This window comes from Salvelinus alpinus, chromosome 21 (genome assembly GCF_045679555.1).
Source record: "Salvelinus alpinus chromosome 21, SLU_Salpinus.1, whole genome shotgun sequence".
In the NCBI taxonomy this organism is placed as follows: domain Eukaryota; kingdom Metazoa; phylum Chordata; class Actinopteri; order Salmoniformes; family Salmonidae; genus Salvelinus; species Salvelinus alpinus.
Window position 1 is genome coordinate 24,256,586 of NC_092106.1, and position 23,102 is coordinate 24,279,687.

A 23,102-nucleotide genomic window follows, 5' to 3' on the forward strand; every position below is an offset into this window, starting at 1 on the left:
TTTAAGAACATCACTTTGTGGAAGCTGCTCTTTATTAAAAAAAAAAAAACTGTCAATGTCTGCTACACGTTTTAAATACATAAACAAAAATATAATCCACGCAAGACAAACGCAGAAAATATCCTGAATCAAACGTAGGTAGAGTCAGATTTTGATTGAATTGCTTTCATATTTCATACATCTTTCACTTCCCTCTCCGTTGAACAGTCAGTTTTATATACACAGAGCACCGATCAACAGTGCCCCTCTCTCACCCTGTTCCACTGGATCTTTATACAACTAATTTACATCAAAACTGTAACCCTTGTTTAGTATCTGCAACACCCAGACACACTATCGTCTGGCTCACAGGGAGCCAGAGCTGAGGTGGTGCGGGTAGCATGGAGATATGTTCAACATGAAAGCAATTCTTTCACATTCAGAGTAAAGGCAGCCATTAAACGGTCATTGAGTCAATGGCATGCCAAGCTTAAAGCAAAATGGATTCCACCTCAGTGTGATGCTTCAGAATCGTGGATTAAGTGTTTTTCAACTAGACAGAAAAGTTGTTCCATTGCAAAAAACCCTAGGCACAGAATTGACTATATAGATTACTGACTCATACTGGAACCCCCTTCTCCACTTGCACAGGGGAGATCATGAGATTTGACCTAGTAAAACTGTTCTTATCACAAAACTTCAAGAATATTTAGTGCTCTATCATTCCGTTTATAGGTGTATTTTATATAATATCTATATTATTTTCTCTACATCTCCAATGAAACAATCCAACATCCATGTAAAATGCTGAGGCACTCCCACAGGTACTATAGATTACACTATAGATTTTCTTCCTCAGTTTTAAAACCATATCATAAATAAATAAATAAACAACACACGAGGAATGTCTACTGTAAACACAGTAAAAAAGACAAACTAAAACAGGTGTAAACGTCATTAGCATCACTACTCAGTGACAGTTAAATAACTAGGAAATGGATCACTGATGATCGAATCAAGAGAGGGAAGGATTCCTCTCGTCTTTTTCTTCTTGTCCCACCTCCCCCTCCCACTAGATTAGAACACCAAGCTGTTACACCCAACCACAGTAGTATTTCCAAATACATAATATCAAAGTTTCTCAGCACCCATAGCAGAGGATAAAATGGATGAGGAATCCCTATAGGTACTTTTTAAAAACAGCAGCATCACTTGACGTCTTGGACAAATGACAGAATAACGGGTGGTGAATTATTTTCTTCCCATCGTCATTTGGACATGGTTTCCATGGTTTTCCTCCAGTCATTGCACTGTTCGTTGTGTTCTTGACATGTCTGTATTTGGGTGGGGGAGGGGGGGTGAACGTTTCTCTGAAGAGTTAGACTGGCAATGAGGACAAAGCTTTGCTGCTAAGTGCTTCATTTTCTGAGACACGTCATATTACATGAACTGCATCTGTGGATGGAAATCAACATACAAGGATTTATTAGAAAATAGTTTTACCAGCCTGCTCATGGTGGTGCTGAAATAGTCAACTGAATAAATGCAAAGGCATCACAATGTCCTCAGAGCAAAAGCAACTGTCACACAAGATACAACTGATTAATCAAGATTTCAGCAATGGCAACCTATATCAGCAAAGACGTACTGGTTAGTGTAATTGAAAGTTTAAAAACATCCTGAAATGCATCTGCTGATTGTTTAAGCGAGCAAGACACAAACCAACTAATCAAGCCCATATAAAGCGCAAGAGATATAGCGAGAGGAAATAAACAGCAGTGGTTGATCAGATGGAAGAAGCAGTGTCTTTGCAAATGAAGGAAGAGATGATAACAGTAAGAGAAGAGAAAAAAAGAGAAGCATTAGTGTGAAGCCACGCTGCGCATGCATGTACATCCGCAAGCACACAGCATGCTGTACCTAAGAGACGCTCTACAAGAAATCCTTGAGAGAGAGCTGTGCAAATGGGTCCTGTCCGGGGGCTCTGAGAGGACTCTGGCTGGAAGGACTAGAGGCTGCAGAGGGCTATTTCAGGGAGAGGGAAAAACACACAGGAGGAGCAGAGGTCAGAGAGAGGAAGAGATTGTGTGTGAGTGAGAGAGAGGGGGAGCATTCAGATTGAATGAAAGAGAGGAATGAAGGGTGAAAGAGAAGTTACACCAAGAGGGGAAAATAATTGGGGACTCTTGAGGAAACTGATGACAGACAGATGTCCCTCTCCTCCTGAGGAGGTAAGAGTAAACTAGAACACTGTTGTCATCACAGGGGGTAGTATACACACACAGAACGGCTAATGTAACTACACACCACTGAATACACCTGAACACTGAACACACAACCCTGCAATAGACATTTTCCATCACACACGTCTGATTATTGTACAAACACATACCTGGGCACTGGAAACAGAGCCGAAGGGGTTGGGCGGCCTCATGATGGGCTGGTTGTACATCATGTTGGGTTGGTTCATCATACCCATAGAGCCAAGCTGTTGAGGTGGCTAAAGACAATAGCATAGAGAAACATCAGGCATAATAGACATGCTACAGTAGATTGCATAGCACAGAAGGATGTATAGCACTTATTACTGTTACTCCTATTACTACTGCATGGCTATTATCTCTCAGTGCTAGCTATACTGCATGGCTAATAGCTCTCTGTGCTAGCTATGCTGCAAGGCTATTAGCTCTCTGTGCTAGCTATGCTGCATGGCTATTAGCTCGCAGCGCTAGCTATGCTGCATGGATATTAGCTCTCAGCGCTAGCTTGCTGCATGGATATCAGCTCTCAGTGCTAGCTTACTGCATGGCTATCAGTTCTTAGTGCTAGCTATGGTGCATGGCTATTAGCTCTCAGTGCTAGCTATACCGCATGGCTATTAGCTCTCAGTGCTAGCTATACCGCATGGCTATTAGCTCTCAGTGCTAGCTATACCGCATGGCTATTAGCTCTCAGTGCTAGCTATACCGCATGGCTATTAGCTCTCAGTGCTAGCTATACCGCATGGCTATTAGCTCTCAGTGCTAGCTATACCGCATGGCTATTAGCTCTCAGTGCTAGGTATACCGCATGGCTATTAGTTCTCAGTGCTATCTATACTGTATGGCTATTAGTTCTCAGTGCTAGCTATACTGTATGGCTATTAGTTCTCAGTGCTATCTATACTGCATGGCTATTAGTTCTCAGTGCAGGCTATACTGCATGGCTATTAGCTCTCAGTGCAGGCTATACTGCATGGCTATTAGCTCTCAGTGCTAGCTATACTGCATGGCTATTAGCTCTCAGTGCTAGCTATACTGCATGGCTATTATCTCTCAGTGCTAGCTATACTGTATGGCTATTAGCTCTCAGTGCAGGCTATACTGCATGGCTATAATGTTCTCATTGCTAGCTATGCTGTATGGCTATTCCCTCTGTAAATAATAATAATACATTTTATTTAGCGGACGCCTTTCAAGATACTCAAGGGCATCTTACATTAAAAGTAGTCCTACATAAAATACAGTACAGTACGTAAAATGCATCAATTAAAAGTGTGTGTGTGGGGGTAGATCAGAGTCAATCTCAAAGAGTTGTGTTTTGAGGAGTTTTTTTAATGACATGACTGTGTCTGCGTGTTGCATGTGTGGGGGAGAGTGCTAACTACTGCATAGCTAAGTCCTTCAGTACTAACTACTGCATGGCTATGTTCCTCTGTGCTAACTACTGCATAGCTAAGTCCTTCAGTACTAACTACTGCATGGCTATGTTCCTCGGTGCTAACTACTGCATGGCTATGTCCCTCGGTGCTAGCTACTGCATGGCTATGTCACTCAGTGATAGCTACTGCATGGCTATGTTCCTCGGTGCTAGCTACTGCATGGCTATGTCCCTCAGTGCATCCAGACATCCATCTGACAGATACTGACCATGCCATATCCCCCCACCATGCCTGTTGGTGTTGTGGCAGGGTAGGCCATGACTGGGGGGGTCTGTGGAGATACAAACACACCAATGAGGACACAACATCTTCTCTCACAGATAATCCAGCAGACCAATGTCAAGTCAAGACAACAACTTCTTAACATTGGTCTAAAACCAACACTAGAGTGATACAGTAGCTAAAACACTTACCACAGGCAGGTAAGAGCACCAGTACTGTAAGAAGCCAGTGTAGTGTGTATTACCATGGAGACGGGGTTCCAGGTGGTGTTTGGGGCTGCCTTGGGCTGCCAGTTGCTCCCGCCAGTCAGCCTCTTCTCCCCAGGCTGGCTCCAGTGGATGTCACTGTAGATTAAGACAGCTAATATTAGCACTGGCTCCTAACTGCTGCTGGCTATACAGAACAGTTCTTCATCTAGCACTGACCACAGCACGTTGAAGAGACTGAACAGCATGAACAGCTCACTTACTTTTTTGTTGTGCCATTTCCAATCCCGAGATCTACAAGAGGATAGTAATATAAATGTGAGATGTACACATCCAGAAACAGTTCATTATACTGCTATAGCTGTGTGACATATTGCGATCTAACATATGAGTCAAAATATAAATAGAATAGATTCACTCAGGCAAAGATGAGTGTTGATCTCTTTTAATCTGAATTAAATATCCTAGTGTGACGTTGTGACACTTACTGCCCACCAGGTTGGCCAGGGAGGAGTCCAGGTCAACTCCGACCAGTTTGTCTGACAGCTGATTGATGGAGCACAGGGCCTGATTGGAGCCGACCATGGTGGGTTTCAGGATGTCTAAGGAGGACAGAGAGGTGTACATTGGTTGGATGTGAAACACCATGTGCATCAAACAGTAAAATATTCAACACCTCACCATCAGAGTCAATGTTGTTAACGCCGGTAGCTTTGGCTCCAAAGACTGACTCGAAATCCACCTGGAGTGCTCCTGGGGGAGGGGCCTGTGATGCTGTGGAGTACCCTGTAAAGAGGTCAAAGGGGAGGCTGCTCAGAACACGGCAGGTGCAGTGATGGATAAGCATTATCCATTGGTGTTAAAGTCAGACCTGTTACAGTACAGCTACAGGTTCTCTAGTACTCTACCTCTGAATAGACCTGCTACAGTACAGCTACAGGTTCTCTAGTACTCTACCTCTGAATAGACCTGCTACAGTACAGCTACAGGTTCTCTAGTACTCTACCTCTGAATAGACCTGCTACAGTACAGCTACAGGTTCTCTAGTACTCTACCTCTGAATAGACCTGCTACAGTACAGCTACAGGTTCTCTAATAATCTACCTCTGAATAGACCTGCTACAGTACAGCTACAGGTTCTCTAGTACTCTACCTCTGAATAGACCTGCTACAGTACAGCTACAGGTTCTCTAGTACTCTACCTCTGAATAGACCTGCTACAGTACAGCTACAGGTTCTCTAGTACTCTACCTCTGAATAGACATGCTACAGTACAGCTACAGGTTCTCTAGTACTCTACCTCTGAATAGACATGCTACAGTAGAGGGCTCAGTGGGGTAGGGAGCCTGGTGTGGAAGGTGCTGGGCCATAGACACTGGACCACTACAGAAGGAGTCTGACAACGCCAAAGGAGGAGCAGGAAGAATAAGAGAGCAAAGGAAGGCATTTCAAGGCACGGCAAGAAAGGCAGGCAAGGCAAAGTGACAGTACAGAGAGAGACAGTTAACAGAAAATACTTAGCAGTTGTATAGGGACACTAACAGGTAACAAGTAAAACTAATTCTAACAAAGTCAAAACAGGAACTGCAGAGTACAAGGAGATACAAATATCCTATTGACACTAAATTCCTCAAAATCGTCAGACTACCCTAACCATAGAGTTATTATTGGGCCACTAAACACATTACATGGGTTGAGGGGCGTATGTTTGCCTGTGGGCTCAGGAAACATAGGCTGGGATGGTGAGCCATCGTAGTACCTGAGATGGAGTGTTCTATCCGCACTGTGCGTTTGTAATTGCTTGAAACGGACGAGTTTGTGTCAGTAAAGGGATTATAACGATCTAGAGAATCAAAAATAATATTGGTAAGTGAAACAGATTTAAACTTATAGCTCTAAGAGGATACTACAACAGAAAATAATCAAATTATTGGTTTGTAATATCAGAATCTAGAAGCAATAGCCTATTTGAATACATTATGAAACAATATATATCAGCAGCAGGAAAACCATCATTTGAACATAACCAACTTGGTCAGAATTAACTTAGACATGGGTTTACTAGACTGTAAAATAAATTTGAGACCTCAATGGATGAAGCGTCATATTAGACTGAACTGGCATGGGAGCCTAACAAAAGAACATCACCAGTAACTCCACCGTCACAGTGTTAGCTTGTGGTTCTATCCTTAGCACAGTCCTATAATGGAAACATGGCAAGTGGAGGCCTTGCATTTTAAGGTACACAACAACATTTAACTTTAGACAGCTATGAGATGATTTACATATAGACAGAAGTAACAACAGTACGGCTTATGGGAGACTTCCTTCAAACAGTCCCACAGAGAGACACATGAAGGGTATTTCAGGAGGAACAAAGAGTATCTTTACCACCAAACATTTCATGACCAGACGTCCTAGAGGAATAGCTAACACCGTCGGAGGACACGACAGGCAAGTGAGTGGCGGCATCGACAACAACTTTTGAGAGGAAAGGGTTAAGGTTTGGCATGGAATCATCTCCAGCTTCAGCAGAGGTGAAAGGATCTAAGCAGGCAGAGGAGAGAAAGAAAGAGAATAGATAGAGAAGAGAAGAACAGGAGGAAATCAGAGTCAGACGCAACAGGAAGAGAGGGAGAGCATGCAGAACAGGTCATGGTAGAAGACAGCAGACAATAGAGGGGTCCTGCGGTGGTGGCTGTTTCTCCTACCTGCCCATGCTGTGGCCACAGGAAGCCCTGTAGAACTGGCCTGCACTGAAGGGTTAAAGGTCTGCTGAATGTCAAACAGGTCACTCTCCATCTTCAGAGCACTGAGGAGAGAAGACAGCAGTGATGCGATACCTGAATCAACACTGGGAATGTAGCTGAACATCAGAATTACCAGATACACACAGACGTATTGAGGTATAGGTTCCCTCTAACCACAGATCTAGAATAAGAGCACTCTAAATCCTAAACTTAACCATTAGGAGGACAAAGAAATATCTGACCCTGTATCAGTGGTTATCAGCAACTTCTAAATAATCCACACTAACCTCTCTGGTCAACCACATGAGTGGGTAAGCTTCACAGCTCATAAGTGAAAGTTTACCCATTGGAGCAGCTGGGTGTGGAGAAGAGGTCGATTGCCGGGGCTGTGCTGATAGTGCCCCCGGTGATGGAGACCGGAGACGTGTCTGTGGTGGTGAAGGAAGGCCTCTTAGAGAGCTCCTTCAGCCTCTGTTCCTGGGTGGAAAGAGTCCAAGTCAAATACAGACACTCTACAGATGTAGACTGGAGGTGATGGTTGTAGTTATGTTCAATACCAGTCAAAAGTTTAGACACAGCTACTCATTCAAGGGTTTTTATTTTTACCATTTTCTACATTACAGAATAATAGTGAAGACATCAAAACTATAAAATAACACATATGGAATCATGTAGTAACCAAAAAAGTGTTAAACAAATCTAAATATATTTTAGATTCTTCAAACTAGCCACCCTTTGCCTTGATGATAGCGTTGCACACTCTTCGCATTCTCTCAACCAGCTTCACCTGGAATGCTTTTCTTGAAGGAGTTCCCACATATGCTGTGCACTTGTTGGCTGCTTTTCCTTCACTCTGCGGTCCAACTCATCCCAAACCATCTCAATTGGGTTGAGGTTGGGCGATTATGGAAGCCAGGTCATCTGATGCAGCACTCAATCTCTCTCCTTCTTGGTCAAATAGCCCTTACACAGCCTGGAGGTGTGTTGGGTCATTGTCCTGTTGAAAAACAAAAGCGCAAACTAGATGTGATGGCGTATCGCTGCAGAATCCTGTGGTAGCCATGCTGGTTAAGTGTGCCTTGAATTCTAAATAAATCACAGACAGTGTCACCAGCAAAGCACCCTTACACTCCCTCCTCCATGCTTCACGGTGGGAACCACACATGCAGAAATAATCCGTTCAGCTACTCTGCGTCTCACAAAGACATGGCGGTTAGAACCAAAAATCTCAAATTTGGACTCATTAGACCAAAGGACAGATTTCCACAGGTCTAATGTCCATTGCTCGTGTTTCTTGGTCCAAGCAAGTCTCTTCTTCTTATTGGTGTCCTTTAGTAGTGGTTTCTTTGCAGCAATTCAACCATGAAAGCCTGGTTCACGCAGTCTCCTCCGAAGAGTTGATGTTGAGATGTGTCTGTTACTTGAACTCTGTGAAGCATTGATTTGAGCTGCAATTTCTGAAGCTGGTTATCTAATGAACTTCTGCAGCAGAAGTAACTCTGGGTCTTCCTTTCCTGTGGCGGTCCTCATGAGAGCCAGTTTCATCATAGAGCTTGATGGTTTTTGCGACTGCACTTGAAGAAACTTTCAAAGTTCTTGAAATGTTCCGGATTGTCTGACCTTCTTAAAGTAATGATGGACTGTTGTTTGTCTTTGCTTATTTGAGCTGTTCTTGCCATAATATGGACTTGGTCTTTTACCAAATAGGGCTATCTTCTGTATACCACCCCTACCTTGTCACAACACAACTGATTGGCTAAAATGCATTAAGAAGGAAAGAAATTCCACAAATTAACAAGGCACACCTGTTAATTGAAATGCATTCCAGGTGACTTCCTCATGAAGCTGGTTAAAATAATGCCAAGAGTGTGCAAAGCTGTCATTAAGGCAAAGGGTGGGTACTTTGAAGAATCTAAAATATATTTTGATTTGTTTAAGACTTTTTTTGGTTACTACATGATTCCATATGTGTTATTCCATAGTTTTGATGTCTTCACTATTATTCTACAATGTAGAAAATAGTGAAAACAAAGAAAAACCCTTGAATGAGTAGGTGTGTCCAAACTTTTAAATGATACTGTATGTGGGCCATACTGGATCAACCAAACGAGGCTTTGAATTGTTCAAATCATTGCCTGCATACTGCAACATATCAGTGTCCTTCACATGTAGATGGAACAGGCAACACAAAACCATGTCCATTCTCGTCAAATTCATGTTGTGATCCACGCATCATGACGGCTGTACCTTCAGTGCTTTGAGACGAGCCTGTTCCTCCTCCAGAGCAGCCTGCTTCTCCCGCTCGTCTACTTTAGTAAAAGACATCCCTGTACTGGCCAGCGAGGACACTGCGTTGGATAGAGTACTAGCCCTGAAACAACACACAACAGTAAACACCCCTAGGCAGAATACTACGGCAACCCTGGCTGAAAACATCAATAACCATTACCATCAATAATAATTTAAGCAATCTTGGCTTAAGAGCTTGGTGCACAAAGCAAATCAGTTATTATAGCGGCAGCCGCTTCTAGGCTACCTGCAGGGGGAGTAGTGGACTCAGTGCCAAAGACACTCCAGTGTGAGACGTAGGATACGTCCCAAATGGCACCCTGTTTCCTATGCACTACTTTCAAATATAGTGTACTATGTAGAGAATAGGGTGCTATTTGGGACGTAGTCCATCCTGTACATACCTGCTGGCAGCAGTGGAGTCTTTGACTTTCTTCCCCTCTAGAGAGGCCAGGTGCTGCTCCAGAGCTTCCAGGAGGCTACTGGGAGCCTGTTGTAATGGAGAACAGCAGTTAGTATACGCCAGGGTTGGAAACATGCAGTTAGACAGTACTGTACAAACACAACCATCTAAGGAAGTGATGGGCAACCAGGTTACTGTACATACACTAGCTATAGGCCTTGAAGTTTTCCTGACAACATTTTCTGAAAACATTTAACTGGTCATGTCACGTGGTGAGGAAAAACTCAGGTCCCTAACTATACTGTCCCATATACCACTATACCTTAGTTACTGGATTCTAGCTAGCACTTAGTTTACTGGGAAGTGTTTAGCCCCTCAATATGGGACAAATACTAACTCGAGACTTCAGCTGAAAGCCACATTGGATGAGTGATATTGAAATGTGTGTAGATGACACACGCCACGGCACTTTCAACATCCTACAGTATGTGGTGTTGAATTGGCAATGTCTAAGCACACCTGGGCAGTATGTTGGATGGGCTATGTGACAAAGAGAACTGTGTATACAATTTGTTTCACTCCTATAAAACACAATATCAATGAGATACAGAGTCAGAGTAGAGGCATGCAAAGACAACATCAAAGCAAGTCAAAGACACAGAAGAAGAGTGAGATGAGAATACTTACACAAACTGTGAACTAAAGGTGGAAAGGGGAAATACAGAATATAAAGGTGGTGATGGTCAGAGATAAATATCTATATTGAACTGTAACTATAATGTATTTGTAGGGTATAACACTGTTGCAGGTGCCTCATAAAACATACAATAGGGGACATAACACACAATTAGTGTAATTGTACTTTCAAGGAAAAGTATGATCCTTGGTCGAGGAGGGATTTCCCATGGAAATACTGTAATATAACCAGTGTCAATGCAAAGACTGACTGCCCCCCACACCTGTTGTGCTACAATCTATTAAATTTCCTGTACATTGTGTGAAATCTGAAGTACTATAAGATACACAGTCAGTTTGGACTCTTAACAGCTTAACACCTTTATTTACTGTAGTTAGAGCCTAATCAAGAGGGGAAGAAGAAGAAAAAGTGAGAAATATGCCTCAATTGCCAACATGCGCTAGAGGACTTCATGCACTGAGCAGTGCCTTATCTCTGGGAGACGTGTGCAGGGTGGAGTAAATAGCGTGGAGGGACAACAGAGCTGATTAAATAAGAGGAGTTAATACTGAGATAGAGAGACACACAAAGAGAATACAGAATGAGAGAAGAAAATAGAAAGTGATAGCAAGAAATAAGGGAGAGAAAGTGAGAGCCAGAGAGAGAGAGAGATGGAGACAGAGAGTAGGAATCTAACTGTCTTTTCAGTACAGACAAATGGCTAGAGTAAGTTCGGTGTGTAGGCTTTTTGTGCAGAGAATGTGTCTAATAGGTTATACCAGCAGAAGTAAATCCATCATTCAGTTTGGAGTCTTACCTGGGAAAGGTCTGGAATGTCTCCTCGATCAATCCCCACCTGCTGTCAAATGATTATGTGCAAAGTTATAGTGGTGCTTCTAAATTAAAACGTATTTTCTACCACTATCCAATTTCTGCCACCATAATTTTCTCACAAATTTTTTTATATATCAGAGGTTTTCCCCTTTAATGAATGGTATTGAATGAATGAATAGCATCAAACTCAAAGCAGGTAAAGAAGAAATCACCTCTGCCACTTTAAGGAACTCTGAGATTCGGGTCATTCGTGTCAGGAACTTCTTGTAGATATCCAGGCCCTCTTTACACTGGGTTTTCTTCATGTCAAAGTACTTCTCTGTGGTAAAAAAAAATTAAAATTAAAAATAACAGTGGGCATTAGCGCTGAAAATCTGTACACACACTAGGGATAAACTCTGTAGAGAATTTAGTCTCCATTAGTACAATTTAGTTCTGTACATATCAAAAGATCTACAGTACAAGGATCTACAAAGCACTTCTCCAGACTAAACATTTTAAAAGAGTATTGATCAGAAAATAGTGGAGTAAATCAAGTTAGAGTTGATGTTTTACCCAGCAGGTTGATGATGCCTTCGTTATATGCAGCAAAAAGCCTAATGGAATCTTTGAAGAGGAGCATGAACCCTGCATTGATCACTCCGTTTGTGAGCTCATTGGCATTAACCTGAAGAAGACACATCATTCAGTTTCACATAAGCCATAAGTTGCCCTTTTAACACAATGACTTTGGCATCGCTGACAAACAATAAAAGAGCAGGTCAGTGAGGAGGAAAATAGCCTGTATCCATCTCTGGTTTCAGCATTGTCCATTCAGTAATCAGTATGCCTGACAATATGTTAGCCCCAGGAACCCTCTCATATTACAGTACATGAGCAGCACGGTTCTGGGGCGGTTGACCTCAGACTCACATTGAAGTCGAGGAGGGCGTCCATCTGGCTTTGTATGATAGGGATGGTCTTCAGTAGCTTCTCTGTATTCATGGTCCTCATCACCCCATCCACCCTGTTGAGATGTGTGTGTAGTGTTAGATAGGTGTTAGAAGCACAAAGTACAGAGAGGGAGGGAATCAGTGAGAATAGCCTCAGCCAGTCAATTTCTACTGCATGTTAACAAATCGTTCCCAGAGTTACAAAAATACTGTGATTACTTCATGGGATATAAAAAGCTTTGAAAAGTTTGAAAAAATGATGACATTATGTTGTTAAAATTGACAGGAATCTTCTTAACTAAATATTTGAGCTGTCAAATATTTTAAGTATTTTTTTACACCAGCTAGCGGCTCTGCAAGGGGAAAGTGTTAATGTAAGACATTTTTTGAGCCTTTGAACTCCATTGACATACATTCGGGTCAGTCAAAAACAAACATACCACTTTCTTCTGTTATATGTTGGGAATTTCTTACCCTCGCTTTACTTTAGTGAAGTCAAAGGCAACCTGTCTGTATGACACAGCCTTTTCATTCAGATATCGACTGTACCTCCGGATAAATGTGGACATATCGTAGCCTGGGAGAGAGAGACCTGAGAAGTGATATAAATCTTACATTTGTCATGAAAACCTACTTGAGAATCATGCTATATTCGTTCAAAAGTTATATTGTTTCCTCTTATAAGTATTTGTCACTGTAACAGTTAAGGATGAGTTTGACAAAAGCATTTGAGAGCCAAGGCCTCATACTTTACCTTGTAAACCACTTTTGTCCAAAAAATTACTGAGGTTGAATAATGTGTTCCTTGAAGCCAAGTACTGCACAAAACGCTGTATCAAAGAAAAAGAGCGGTATCAATACATGTTCTTACATTTTCATTGATCTACAAAAATAGAATAGGACTGGAGTACCAGAGTCATTTCCCGATTTTTATTAAAATCGCCTGGTTAGCAATTGATTGCCTGGTTAGCAATTGATTGTCTTATTGTCTGACCTGAAAACTTCAACACTATAGCATTGCTATTATAGATATAATATATATTACAGCAAATAATGTAATGAGTGATGAATGTAGCCATAGACAATGTTTCATTGAGTGGTGATTGTAAGCCCAGCTCACCTCATTGCCGTAGACCATAAGGTGGTGTGTGGCGATGAGCGACTTGAAGACCACCACCCAGCTCGTGCTGGTGGTCCTCTCAAACAGTGAGTCAGCCAGCTGGGGAATGTTCACATTCATCTCATTGGTGCAATGGATCAGGTCTAAAGATGAGAGAGAGACAGACAGAGGGAGAAAATGTTAGCGATAGCTTGATGTCTAGGAAGACCATGGATAATTGATGTCAAGTAGTGACTTATGGCCACTGGCCAGTAGAGGTTAAAACAGCTGTGGATACAAGGCATTTCCCCTATGGGGGAGTTGATTTTGGGGTAAAGTTAGTTAATATTCTATGAATGACAATGTTTTGAAAATCTGTGTAAACAGGGACTCAGGCACTCTGCCCTCAGCTGCAATCTCATTCAATTAGCTTTAATTCAAGGTCTGGCTAATTGCCTAACTACACTCAAGACACTTAATTACTATGCTACAGTACTACAGGCTGCCTCTCTTTTTTGGCACGGTAATTCCTCAAGAGGGTCTACTGAAGTTCAATAGATGAAAGCCTGATGAATAAGTCACCATCTCTAAATCAAACAATATATTTTTGGTCAAATACACTATAGATACAAAAGTATGTGGACACCCCTTCAAATTAGTGGATTTGGCTATTTCAGCCACACCCGTTGCTGACAGGTGTTTAAAATCAAGCACAAAGATATGAAATCTCCATAGAAAAAACATTGGCAGTAGAATGGCCTTACTGAAGTGCTCAATGACTTTCAACGTGGCACCATCATAGGATGCCACCTTTCTGACAAGTCAGTTCGTGAAATTGCTGTTATTGTGAAGTGGAAACTAATTATTAGAATCAGGTGCGCTAGATTAGGGTAGGCTTGAAAACCTACAGGACAATAGCTTTCCAGGAACAGGGTTACAGGGCCCGGATGTAGAGATTGGGTGATGCCCGTCAAACCTGTGCAGTCTACCCATTCCCATTCAGAGTTAGACTGAGTGATGAACAGATTCACAGTATAATAACCAGGCCTGGCTTTCTGGCCTATATTCTCATGTTTTCAAAGAAGGGGGGTCTAAGTAGGACAGCATAACCTTCCAGAGCAGCAGTTAGCATGGCTAGTTGATTATCCAGGGAAGACTGGGACGGGGGATGACAGTGCTGTCATGTTATAGACACTAGACAGCCTGCTAAACATTCACCGTAGTTCGCATTGATGATAACACTTTTTTTAACTGCACCTTGATGGTGTCATATGTTGCAACACCGCTCTAAAAAGTAGGTCTAACACAAATCATACTGTATGCAACACTATACATGAAGACTGTAGCACAACAATTAACCATTTATGTGCAATTGTGTTGCAATCTCTAACAATATCTGGTATATTGTCAGGTAAAGCAGCCACACTGAGAACTCCTAAATATTACTGTGTGGACAGTGGGCCAGGAACGATGACAGTGTTATTTTAACAGCTCTTTATATAAGGCCTTGGCGGCCTACTGTTCTGTCTGTGTATGAGAGGCTGTGAGTGAGTCTAAGGTACAGTGCATTCATAAAGTATTCAGACCCCTTGACTTTTTCCACATTTTGTTGCGCTACAGCCTTATTCAAAAATGTATTAAATTGTTTTTTTCCCTCATCAATCTACACACAGTACCCCACAATGACAAAGCAAAAACAGGTTTAGAAATGTTTGCAAATGTATTCAAAATAAAAAACTGAAATATTACATTTACATAAGCATTGAAGACCCTTTACTCAGTACTTGAAGCACCTTTGGCAACGATTACAAACTTGAGTATTCTTAGGTATGACGCGACAAGCTTGGCACACCTGTATTTGGGGAGTTTCTCCCATTCTTCTCTGCAGATCTTCTCAAGCTCAGGTTGGATGGGGAGCTATTTTCAGGTCTATCCACAGATGTTCGATCAGGTTCAAGTCCGGGCTCTGGCTGGGCCCCTCAAGGACATTAAGAGACTTGCCCCGAAGGCAATCCTACATTGTCTTGGCTTTGTGCTTAGGGTCGTTGTCCTGTTGGAAGGTGAACCTTCACCCCAGTCTGAGGTCCTGAGCGCTCTGGAGCAGGTTTTCATCGAGGATCTCTCGGTACTTTGCTCCGTTCATCTTTCCCGCGATCGTGACTAGTCTCCCAGTCCCTGGCACAGAAAAACATCCCCACAGCATGATGCTGCCACCACCATGCTTCATGGTGTCAGGTTTCCTCCAGACGTGGCGCTTGGCATTCAGGCCAAATGGTTCAATCTTGGATTCATCAAACAAGAGAATCTTGTTTCTCATGGTCTGAGAGTCCTTTACGTGCCTTTTGGCTTCCATCTGGCCACTCTACCATAAAGGCCTGATTGGTTGTCCATCTGAAAGGTTCTCCCATCTCCACAGAGGCACTCTGGAGCTTTATTAGAGTGACCATCGGGTTCTTGGTCACCTCCCTGTCCAAGGCCCTTCTCCCCCGATTGTTCAGTTTGGCCGGGCGGCCAGCTCTAGGAAGAGTCTTAGTGGTTCCAAACTTCTTCCATTTCAGAATGATGGAGTCCACTGGTTTCTTGGGGACCTTCAATGCTGCAGAAATGTTTTGGTACACTTCCCCAGATCTGTGCCTCGACACAATCCTGTCTGGGAGCTCTATGGACAATTCCTTCGACCTCATGGCTTGGTTTTTGATCTGAAATGCACTGTTAACTGTGGGACCTTATATAGACAGGTGTGTGCCTTTCCAAATCATGTCCAATCAATTAAATTAAATTTACCACGGGTAGACTAATCTAGTTCTAGAAACATCTCAAGGATGATCAATGGAAACAGGATGCACCTGAGCTCAATTTCGAGTCTCATAGGAAAGGGCCTGAATACTTATTACAATTTGAAACTTATTTACATATCTAAAAACCTGTTTTCGCTTTGTCTTTATGGGGTATTGTGTGTAGATTGATGAGGGGGAAAAAATGATTTAATCAATTTTAGAATAAGGCTGTAACGTAACAAAATGTGAAAAAAGTCAAGGGGTTTGAATACATTCCGAATGCACTATATTTCACGTTGGACGGCTGATCGGGTTTGGGTGAGCCAACAGACTTCTGAGCCAACTTTCATTCATCCTGTCATATAATGGCTCCTGTACCTCAGGAGAGTACTGTAGGCCTAAGCTCAACTAACAGGTGTGAAACAATAGGCTGGCTGGCTGAATCAATTCACAACTTTAGCATAGTCCATAGGATTCACATGTGATTAGAAGTGGGCACTTTCAGATCACAGTTTTCCAGTTGTTCCAGAGGTCAATGTCTGCAAAAGGAACGTAGGAAAAGCCATACAATATGTAGCTAGCCTACTACTTGCTTCAGTTGGGGTCTGAACCAGCAACTTCCATGTCATTGTACCTGTGTGTCATGCAATATGCTCCTATAATCATGATAACAATTACATTTGAACGGTAACCTATTATGCATAACCTGCTTGCAGAAGAGATGCAAAATCCTTGAGATTTAATCACATATAATTAAATAAATTATAGTTGGAATGAATTAATGGCCATTTATTGCATTCACTGTTACTTTTGCAGTGGTAGGTGCTCTGCTTTGTGACGAGTAGCGTTTCTGAGGATGGTCACACAGATAAAAAAAAAAGGTCTGACGTTGCCATCAGGGTTAAATATACAGTACCAGTCAAAAGTTTGGACACCTACTCATTCAAGGGTTTTTCTTTATGTTTACTATTTTATAGAATAATAGTGAAGACATCAAAACTATGAAATAACACATATGGAATCATGTAGTAACCGAAAAAAAGTGTTCAAGAAATCCAAATATATTTTATATTTGAGATTTTTCAAAGTAGCCACCCTTTGCCTTGATGACAGCATAGCACACTCTTCGCATTCTCTCAACCAGCTTCATGAGGTAGTCACCTGGAATGCATTTCAATTAACAGGATGTGCCTTGCTAAAAGTTGATCTGTGGAATTTATTTCCTTCTTAATGCGTTTGAGACAATCAGTTGTGTTGTGAGAAAGTAGGGGTGGTATACAGAAGATAGCTCTATTTGATAAAAGACCCAGTCCATATTATGGCAAGAACAGCTCAAATAAGCAAAGAGAAACATCAGTCCATCATTACTTTCAGACATGAGGGCAAAATTTCAAGAACTTTGAACGTTTCTTCAAGTGCAGTCGCAAAAACCATTAAGCGCTATGATACAACTGGCTCTCATGAGGACCGCCACAGGAAAGGAAGACCCAGAGTTACCTTTATTTTTACCCAATGCCTTGATGACAGCTTTGCACATTCTTGGCATTCTCTCAACCAGCTTCACCTGGAATGCTTTTCCAACAGTCTTGAAGCAGTTCCCACATATACTGAGCACTTGTTGCCTGCTTTTCCTTCACTCTGCGGTCCAACTCATCCCAAACCATCTCAATTGGGTTGAGGTTGGGGGATTGTGGAGGGCAGGTCATCTGATGCAGCACTCCATCACTTTCCTTCTTGGTCAAATAGCCCTTACACAGCCTGGAGATGTTTTGGGTCATTGTCCTGTTGAAAATTAAATGATAGTCCCACTAAGCGCAAACCAGATGGGATGGCGTATCGCTGCCGAATGTTGTGGTAGGCATGCCGGTTAAGTGTGCCTTGAATTCTAAATAAATCACAGACAGTGTCACCAGCAAAGCACCCTTACACCATCTCCTCCATGCTTCACGGTGGGAACCACACATGCGGAGATCATCTGTTCACCTACTCTGTGTCTCACAAAGACATGGCGGTTGGAACCAAAAATCTCAAATTTGGACTCATCAGACCAAAGGACAGATTTCCACCGGTCTAATGTCCATTGCTCGTGTTTCTTGGCGCACGCAAGTCTCTTCTCCTTATTAGTGTCCTTTAGTAGAGGTTTCTTTGCAGCAATACCACCTGATTCACACAGTCTCCTCTGAACAGTTGATGTTGAGATGTGTCTGTTACTTATGAAATATTTATTTGGGCTGCAATTTCTGAGGCTGGTTACTCTAGTGAACTTATCCTCTGCAGCAGAGGTACCTCCGGTCCTCATGAGAACTATTTTCATCATAGCACTTGATGGTTTTAGCGACTGCACTTGAAGAAACTTTCAAAGTTCTTGAAATTTTCAGGATTGACTGACCTTCATGTAAGATGGCGCCGGAGCAGAAGGCAGACGTTTTACGTCTTAAAGTAATGATGGACTGTCGTTTCTCGTTGCTTATTTGAGCTGTTCTTGCCATAATATGGACTTGGTCTTTTACCAAATAGGGCTATCTTCTGTATACCACCCCTACCTAATGACAACACAACTTATTGGCTAAAATGCATTAAGGAAAGAAATTCCACAAATCAACTTTTAACATGACACACCTATTAATTGAAATACATTCCAGATGACTACCTCATGAGAGAATGCGAAGAGTGTGCAATGCTGTCATCAACGCAAAGGGTGGATAGTTTGAAGAATCTCAAATATATTTTGTTTTGTTTAACACTTCTTTGGTTACTACATGATTCCATATGTGTTATTTCATAGTTTTGATGTCTTCACTATTATTTTACAAAAACATGTGGCAAAAAAAGCATGTTGCAAAGAAATTCACTTTATGTCCTGAATACAAATAGTTATGTGTTGTGTTGGATTTGCCCCAAACACTGAGTACCACTCTTTATATTTTCATGCACGGTGATGGCTGCACCATGTTATGGGTATGCTTGTCATCGGCAAGGACTGGGGAGTTTAGGATAAAAGTACATGGAATAGAACACAGGCAAAATCCTATAGGAAAACCTTTCCAACAGACACTGGGAGAGAAATATTAACCTTCCAGCAGGACAATAACCTAAAACACAAGGCCAAATATACACTTGAGTTGCTTACCAAGACGACATTGAATGTTCATGAGTGGCCTAGTAACAGTTGACTTAAATGGCTTGAAAATCTATAGCAAGACTTGGAAAAATGTCTGTCAAGCAATTACCAACAACCAACTTGACAGAGCTTGAAGAATTTTAAAAGAAGAATAACGTGCAAATATTGGTCAATACAGGTGTGCAAAGCTCTTGGAGACTTACACAGAAAGACTCACAGCAAACGTAAACACAGTCAACGCTGCCAAATGTAATTCTAACATGTATTGACTTAGTGGTGTGAAATGTGAATACATATGTAAATGAGATATTTCTGTACTTCATTTAATACATTTGCTAAAATGCGGTGTTGTGTGTAGATGGGTAAGATTTTTTTTTTTTTAATCAATTTTGAATTCAGGCTGTCACACAACAAAATGTGGAATAAGTCAAGAGGTATGAATACTTTCAAAAGGCACTGTACATGCATTTCCCTCAGCAGTGACAGACACACCTAGTAATGATGATAATATAGGCTACACTTTGCATATTTGACTGAAAGCATTATCCTTGATATTTCCTCTATGCCTACTGTGAAATATGAACAAGGTAGTTTCTACCTCTGAGCTGTTCAAAGGTGGTTGTTATACTCTTTCCCGTGGTAAATATATCAAATAGACCTACTGAATTTACTCCCTGGAACATATATTTTCGGGGGCATTTTTGTATAGCCAAAACGTTAATGTACTGCATTATGGAAAACTGGTCAATTGTAAGATAAGATACACTGACTGATAATTACATGATAACTGTTTAGTCCAGGGAGCCTAAAGCTATGCGAAATGAATTAAACCGCTATACAGATGGCTAGAAAGCTTGCTAATTTGACAGTAATGTTGATGATGAGTAGGAATACACTGAAATTATACAAAATATATCTGATATTAAAAGTACTGTTGTTAACGTCCAGTTAAATAATGTTACGAGAATTCTCATTGTGCGATCTCGTTTTGCTACAAAATATCCTTGATACATTTTGACAGGAACTAGCAATAACATTAGCCTATCCATTCAGCCTTTGGGCCTTGTGTAACCATCGCCATAATTCAAGAAATGCAGAACTCTGACTGGTTTTAATGAAGAATGACACATTATATCAGAAACTCTTGATTAATTCGATACTTACAATCCAAATGTTTCTTTTTCGGGCCCATTATTTCATGTGTGGTGGCCTTGCATACTGTTTTCGACACAGCAGATCCAGTTACACTGTGCTGGGCTGCAGTTATCCTGTCAGTAATGCTCTGCCCCGACATCTTCGTTTATTAATGCAACAAAGAATTTGAAAAATCACAATATGTCTATAAAGTTCCAAATTAATTGAATGATACAATCTCTACGGTTGACACCTCCTGTCCACCGCCTATTTAAAAATAAAATAAAGAAAGGGGGAAAACAAAGAAAAAGACAGGGCGACGAGGCGGAAGAAAAATGATATAAAGAAATTCAAACAACGTATCCAACGCTTGATTATTTCAGTCTTATGTTGATCCAACTGACGCCTTTAATCAAATAGATTTCATAAATAAAGATGCGGCGGTAGATTTGGTGGGTTCTCTCGCTGACTCATTCTCTGCCCATCTCTCATCCCGATCTCTCGCTCACTGGATCCCTGTGTGTCTCCTGTCTTCGTATTGACACTCCTGCTGCTGTGTTTAAAGGACTAGAAGCATTCAGGGAAATGGCGGGCCTGCTCTGCCCTCAGAAAGGTTAGGATGTATGACGTTATACGAAGCATGCCGACCTGGAAACAGATTTTACATCCATAATCCATAACATTTTATTCTGTGCAGGTGTCCACAACTGATTGTGGTCTTGGTGGGAAATTAATATGCCAGACCACAGCAATTAGGCCTAAATCAATCTTCTGCAATAATTTCATAATATTTTCAAATTTCTCAAGGTAAACTGGGTCGTTTGCTCACAAGTCTTTTTTTTTTTTTTTGCAACACATTTGTCCAGGTCCCACTTCCTGCAGGCTGCTATTGAAGCTTTAGTGTTGATTAGGCCTAGGCTACACTGGCTGGGTTCTTCTTCTTCTTCTTTGAGATTAACTGGCAGACTACACTCATAAAGTGTATTGCCGCCACCTACTGTACGGGGTAGTAAAAAATACCCCAAAAACAAAATCTGTTTTGGATGAACAAATTCATACCATATACCGAAAATAAAAAACACGAACCAACGCTACTACCCTGAATTTTAAACCAAAACAAAAACTGTACTATTCAGATCCCTACACAGGCTCAGGAACCTGGGAGGGGAACCTCTTTATTCAGTACTCCCTGTAACATTTCGGCTGTAAAGTCCTGGAGATCCAGAAATATATTTGCCGCCTTCACAATGATGTCCAGCTTATTTGATTTTTTATTCGTTTGACTATTGCAGTTTATCACTTGCGCTATAAACGCAACAAAGTCCACCTTCTTCACAATTAGTGTGTCGGGATCCTTCTCCTGCATGGCATTCACTGCAGACTGTGGGACATCCACTACCATGTCCTCTCTACTCACTACTTCAGCTATTTTCACTTCCTCCACATAGAAGACCTGCTGTATGGCCCTGATCCTAGCTACTGCGACCTCCTTCATCCATGCAAGGCACTCTGGGAACATGATTCCCATCACAATTACAACAACATACTTCATCTTACTCTTCAACTACTACATATTTATTCCTTCGACAAACACTTGCCACGTGTCCACACTTTTTACAATTGTAGCACTGCAGCGGCTTCTGTACATACGGTCTCACCGCATATCTCACATACCCAAGTTTTACATAAGTTGGGAGAACCACTTCATGAAACAACAGTAAGACCGATAGGCTTTGCTCCTTCTTTCCGTTTTTCATTCAATTTAAGTGAAGTGCATCTACCACTCCTGGAATGTCCACACAGACTCTATGTCCAACGATACATCGCAGCGCTAGCTGTGCCACCAGAGATTCTGGGTTCGCGCCCAGGCTCTGTCGCAGCCTGCCGCGACCGGGAGGTCCGTGGGGCGACGCACAATTGGCCTCGCGTCGTCCGGGTTAGGGAGGGTTTGGCCAGTAGGGATATCCTTGTCCCATCGCGCACCAGCGACTCCTGTGGCGGGCCGGGCGCAGTGCGCGCTAACCAAGGTCGCCAGGTGCACGGTGTTTCCTCCGACACATTGGTGCGGCTGGCTTACGGGTTGGATGCGCGCTGTGTTAAGAAGCAGTGCGGCTTGGTTGGGTTGTGTTTCGGAGGACGCATGGGGAGTTGTAGCGATGAGACAAGATAGTAATTACTAACAATTGGATGCCACGAAATTGGGGAGAAAAAGGGGGTAACATTTTTTTTTTATATTTAAAAAAGGTGGTTTTAACAATATATGCTTCTTATTAAAAGTCATGACTCAAGTGGAACACATGGCCATGTAGGACATGTGTTAGATGGTAATGGTTTCACTATATGTATAGATGTAGGATCTTAATATACTACAAGTTTCATTTCCTGGAAAATTCTCTGCAACAAAAGTAATCAAATGAAGATCCTATATCTGTATACAGATGTAGGATCCATATACAGATGTAGGATCTTCATGTGATCACTCTTTTGTTGCTAAGAATCTTCAATTTCCACTTTAAAATTTTAGACTTGATTTGCCTTAAAGAAAAATTAATCAACCCCTACAAAAAGATGCCAATTAATTAAAATCCACATAATAATTCACAATTCCTGTTGCTGCAGGATTATTTTCCTGCTTTAGCAAACTGGCTCAAATTGAGATCCTACATTTGTCCATTTATTGTGTACATGGCCATCTAATCCGATTTGTTCTCAATGGCAGTTGTGTTCTTGTGTGCGCTTCATATTTCATTACAGCCCAGGGTCATCATATGGACAGATGCTAATGAATAGCAGATTCCCCTTGTCTGAGGTGTGCAGAAGGTTTTGTGACCAGCAGTGGCCTGGCTTCAATCTAGCACATAGTGTGGCACTTGAGGGAAGCATGCTATCAATACACTGATGCTCTATTGTGGTGCACAAAGTATTATGGGGTATTGACAAACAAGCAAACACATGATAAACACACACACACAAGGACAAT

General features: G+C 41.8%; 1 protein-coding gene across 10 annotated transcripts; it reads right to left on the bottom strand.

Moving 5' to 3' along the window:
- Positions 1 to 14: 14 nt before the first annotated feature.
- LOC139548096 (phosphatidylinositol-binding clathrin assembly protein-like) lies at positions 15 to 20,962 on the bottom strand. Of its 10 annotated transcripts, none has more exons than XM_071357443.1 (23): positions 20,153 to 20,961; positions 13,112 to 13,254; positions 12,746 to 12,821; positions 12,466 to 12,568; positions 11,972 to 12,065; positions 11,615 to 11,726; positions 11,272 to 11,378; positions 11,043 to 11,084; positions 9,551 to 9,636; positions 9,105 to 9,228; positions 7,201 to 7,334; positions 6,819 to 6,919; positions 6,499 to 6,654; positions 5,867 to 5,950; positions 5,408 to 5,503; positions 4,789 to 4,893; positions 4,596 to 4,709; positions 4,371 to 4,401; positions 4,146 to 4,245; positions 3,888 to 3,950; positions 2,372 to 2,479; positions 1,900 to 2,004; positions 15 to 1,434 (listed from the first exon to the last, which is right to left on the bottom strand). In XM_071357443.1, the coding sequence occupies exons 1-22, from the start codon at positions 20,280 to 20,282 to the stop codon at positions 1,912 to 1,914; spliced, it is 2,202 nt and encodes a 733-aa protein (XP_071213544.1). In that variant the 5' UTR covers positions 20,283 to 20,961; the 3' UTR covers positions 15 to 1,434; positions 1,900 to 1,911. The 10 variants fall into 10 exon arrangements, with proteins under 10 accessions (XP_071213544.1, XP_071213542.1, XP_071213545.1 ...); XM_071357441.1 differs by having other exon boundaries at positions 12,466 to 12,583; XM_071357444.1 differs by having other exon boundaries at positions 7,201 to 7,328; positions 20,153 to 20,959.
- Between the last annotated feature and the right edge of the window lie 2,140 nt (positions 20,963 to 23,102).

Bases quoted from the DNA above. Each gene is read 5' to 3' on its own strand.
- LOC139548096 (XM_071357441.1), bottom strand. From the start codon at position 20,282: ATGTCGGGGCAGAGCATTACTGACAGGATAACTGCAGCCCAGCACAGT. The intron at 6,655-6,818 runs GTAGGAGAAACA...CTGCCTGCTTAG, and splicing joins TGTGGCCACAGCATGGGCAG to ATCCTTTCACCTCTGCTGAA. The intron at 3,951-4,145 runs GTAATACACACT...GTATCTCCACAG, and splicing joins CCTGGAACCCCGTCTCCATG to ACCCCCCCAGTCATGGCCTA.